Genomic DNA, 3,244 nt, shown 5'->3' on the forward strand with positions numbered 1-3,244 from the left:
ACCATTTGTCTTGACCCTGTTTCTCAGCTTGCAGTTTTGCAGGAAAACTTGTCCACGGTTCATTTAATTTGGGAGGATTATATTAAAAACTACAGCATGAGTATGTTACCTCTGATGAAATTCATTCACTCTTTTACAGCATTGAAAGATTTAAAATCTGCTTATAAAACACTACAGCATATGGTGTCGTTAGCCATCATGGGAAACATTGGTATCACTAGAAAGGCTAGTGGGAGGTTATTTTCTGCTAGATTGGATATCCCTGTACCTTCAAATAGGGATTTTAGTTCAACTTTATTGGATTTAAAGGAGAACGAGCAACTGGATTCTTGGATATGTCCTGCTTTCCCAGATGCTATTTGTGCTAGTGTAGAGCAGGAAGCTTTTCGTGTGGGAAAAAGAGAAGTTAAAACTGCGGCACTAGCTGGCCTAAATAGAGAAGAACACTCATTGCTTAAGGAGGTTTTGATATGGTCCTTTGATCAAGTACTATATGGGTGTAGACAGCACAAAAATTATGAGCTTGTGCAGAAGATTATGTTACAGGTAGACTATTCCGGTATGCGTGTATAATCTATGTGTGATGGTAATACGGGTCAATAGATTCCATTTTCCTTCAAAACTTTGAAATCCTGAAAGTTTCTCTATAAGTTGAATTCTACTATGTCAATTTCATTTTTGTTTTCATGTCAGACCTCCAGATCTCAAATATTTAAAGCACCCTTTAGTTTAATGTCAATCAGAATAGCAGATATGATATGAATATTGGTGTTACTGTCTCAATACCTTTTTCCTTTCAAAACTCTTTTACAACACATTATTTGTCTATGGGAAATTTTGAGGAATCTGTATTTATCGACAACTTCATTAGAATAACACCTCTCAACATATTGAAGGACTCTTTTGTCTTCAGATGCAAGACCTTGGTTTGGACCCAAGCAGGCATGCATATGATTGCCTTGTTAGAACAGTTGTTTCTCAAAGACATTTTAAGGATGGCATGGAAATAGTAAGTTCTGTTACAATCATTGTGTTCAAAGTCACTTATTTTTGGTAACTTTTATATTATTTTAGTTTTTTTTCCTTATTCTATTATTCTTTGAGCGGGGCTGCTACCAGAGGGAATTCATGGAAATTTCATCCACTTACTTTTGGGCTTAATTGATCATTAATTGCTTCATGGTATTGGAACTTGAAATTGATATCTAATGTGACACAATTGACCTCATGCCTGCTTAAGTGGTTATACACTTGTTTTGGTAAAATACAATTTTATTTTAACCTTATTATCACTTAATCTAATTTGCAGTTAAAGAAAATGAAACAGAATAATTTGAAGCCACTTGATTCAACTTTGGCAGCACTTTCAGTCAGTTGCAGCCGTGCACTAGAGCTTGATTTAGCTGAGGCTTTCTTGAATCAGATTGCAGGATATCCACATCTGTATCCTTATGGTGCTTTGCTTGCAGCATGTGATGAAATGGTGAGATGAAATACGAGACCAAAAACACCTGTGCTTGTCATTTTACTAGTCTCCAATATACTTTGGATATTTTTCTAGCATGGTTAATGGAATAGGTTCCTGCAAACAATAACTGCATTTTTGTTACTGTTATGTGACTGTTTGTTTGGCTTGAGTTTGTTGCAAGGGTATATAAATTACTTATTTCATCAATGGGCTGAATGTAGAATATCACAAGGATGAGCAACAGAGTTTATGCTTTATACTTGATTTATCTCCAGAAGATTCCTGTTTTCCTGCAAGTTACCATTTTTCGTGTCTTGCATTGTGGAAACTATAATGCTTACTTTTCATTAAACTAATCAAAATTTGCAGGATCAACCCGAACGTGCTTTGAGGGTGTTTGCCAAAATGAAGCAGATAAAACTTGTACCTGATATCAGGATATACGAGAATCTTTTTTCATTGTTTGGCACTGTAAATGCCCCATACGAAAATGGTAACAGAATGTCACAGGCGGATGCATTTAAAAGAATTAATGCTATTGAAAGGGATATGGCCAAGAATGGGATTCAGCACAGTCATATTTCAATGAAAAACTTGGTAAGCTCAATTCATATTACCTTTTTTGCACTCTACTGTTAGGTTAGACTACTCTTGTGCCATATGTTGTTGCTGGTGATGGTGTTGGTGGTGTGGTGAATTAAATGGAGGTGGTTAAGTTCAAAGGAAAGTCATAAATAATGCTTCATCCTATGTATGTTTGAGATTGAACTGCCAACAGCAGCATAAATTAATATTGCTGATGTGATAATATTGTGGTGAATGGGTGAACATACAAGAAACAAGGAAATTGTAAAAATTGATACACAACAGCTATTGAGGATAAAAATGACAATCTTGCCTTAGATGTGATGGTCAGGTAAGGAAAAAACCACAAAAGGCAAAGAGGAGCTGATGTGATGGAGTGTAGCCTGATATACAGAAGTCAAGGAAGGCCAAAGAAACTCTTGGAAGAAAAGACCTTGATGTAAATGGCATCTCTTGATACATCTTGCTACTTCTTTTGATTGGGGAAAAAAAAAAAAAGAAAACTTATGTTCTTCTTTTAGTTCTTATTTCTACTTTCCTTCATATGCACATATAGATACTTGTGTGGGAGCGCACTGATGGGAAATCTAGTCTTACTATTTACTATGTTGTTGGTATAACTCTGTTACTAATGCTATCAAAGTTCACTTAGGTTGATAGGACAGGAATGGTATGTTGTTCATTTACATTGCTTATCACTTGCCTGTGTTCTTTTTCTTCTCAGTTGAAGGCCCTCGGAGAAGAAGGAATGATAAGAGAATTGTTCCAATATTTACATGTGGCAGAGAATCTTTCCATTTACAGCAACTCTTCTTTGAGAACAGAGATGTACAACACAGTGTTGCATTATCTTGTTGAAGCCAGAGAAGTAAGTGACTCAGATGTCATTACTTTACTATTTGACACTTCCCATGTAAAGTAGGTATTTTATTAATCATGTCTGGAAATGCAGAGTCATATGGCTATTGAAATTTTTAAGAAAATGAAGAAGTTTGGCTTCCACACAGATTCGGCAACATATGATATAATGATTGATTGTTGTAGCATCACAAGATGCTTCAAATCGGCTTCTTTGTTGGTTTCAATGATGATACGTAAAGGGTTTCATCTGGAGATTTGCACGTATACTTCTCTCATAAAGGTTTGCACATGTCTTGCTCTCATTAAGGGTTGTGAGATTTTGCGAATCCC

At 35.8% G+C, this 3,244-nt stretch overlaps 1 protein-coding gene across 8 annotated transcripts in view; it reads left to right on the forward strand.

The window, feature by feature from the left end:
- Nucleotides 1-3,244, forward strand: part of LOC107605658 (pentatricopeptide repeat-containing protein At1g76280) — an 11,881-nt gene that overhangs the window by 4,962 nt on the left and 3,675 nt on the right. For all 8 annotated transcript variants that reach the window (XM_016307609.2, XM_016307610.2, XM_021105338.1 and 5 more), the window contains 6 exons: nucleotides 28-546; nucleotides 914-1,009; nucleotides 1,310-1,483; nucleotides 1,838-2,065; nucleotides 2,778-2,921; nucleotides 3,006-3,194. In XM_016307609.2, coding sequence (XP_016163095.1) covers nucleotides 28-546; nucleotides 914-1,009; nucleotides 1,310-1,483; nucleotides 1,838-2,065; nucleotides 2,778-2,921; nucleotides 3,006-3,194 — 1,350 coding nt within the window. The remainder of the gene's footprint in view (nucleotides 1-27; nucleotides 547-913; nucleotides 1,010-1,309; nucleotides 1,484-1,837; nucleotides 2,066-2,777; nucleotides 2,922-3,005; nucleotides 3,195-3,244) is intronic.

Source organism: Arachis ipaensis, chromosome B06, assembly GCF_000816755.2.
Source record: "Arachis ipaensis cultivar K30076 chromosome B06, Araip1.1, whole genome shotgun sequence".
Classification (NCBI taxonomy): domain Eukaryota; kingdom Viridiplantae; phylum Streptophyta; class Magnoliopsida; order Fabales; family Fabaceae; genus Arachis; species Arachis ipaensis.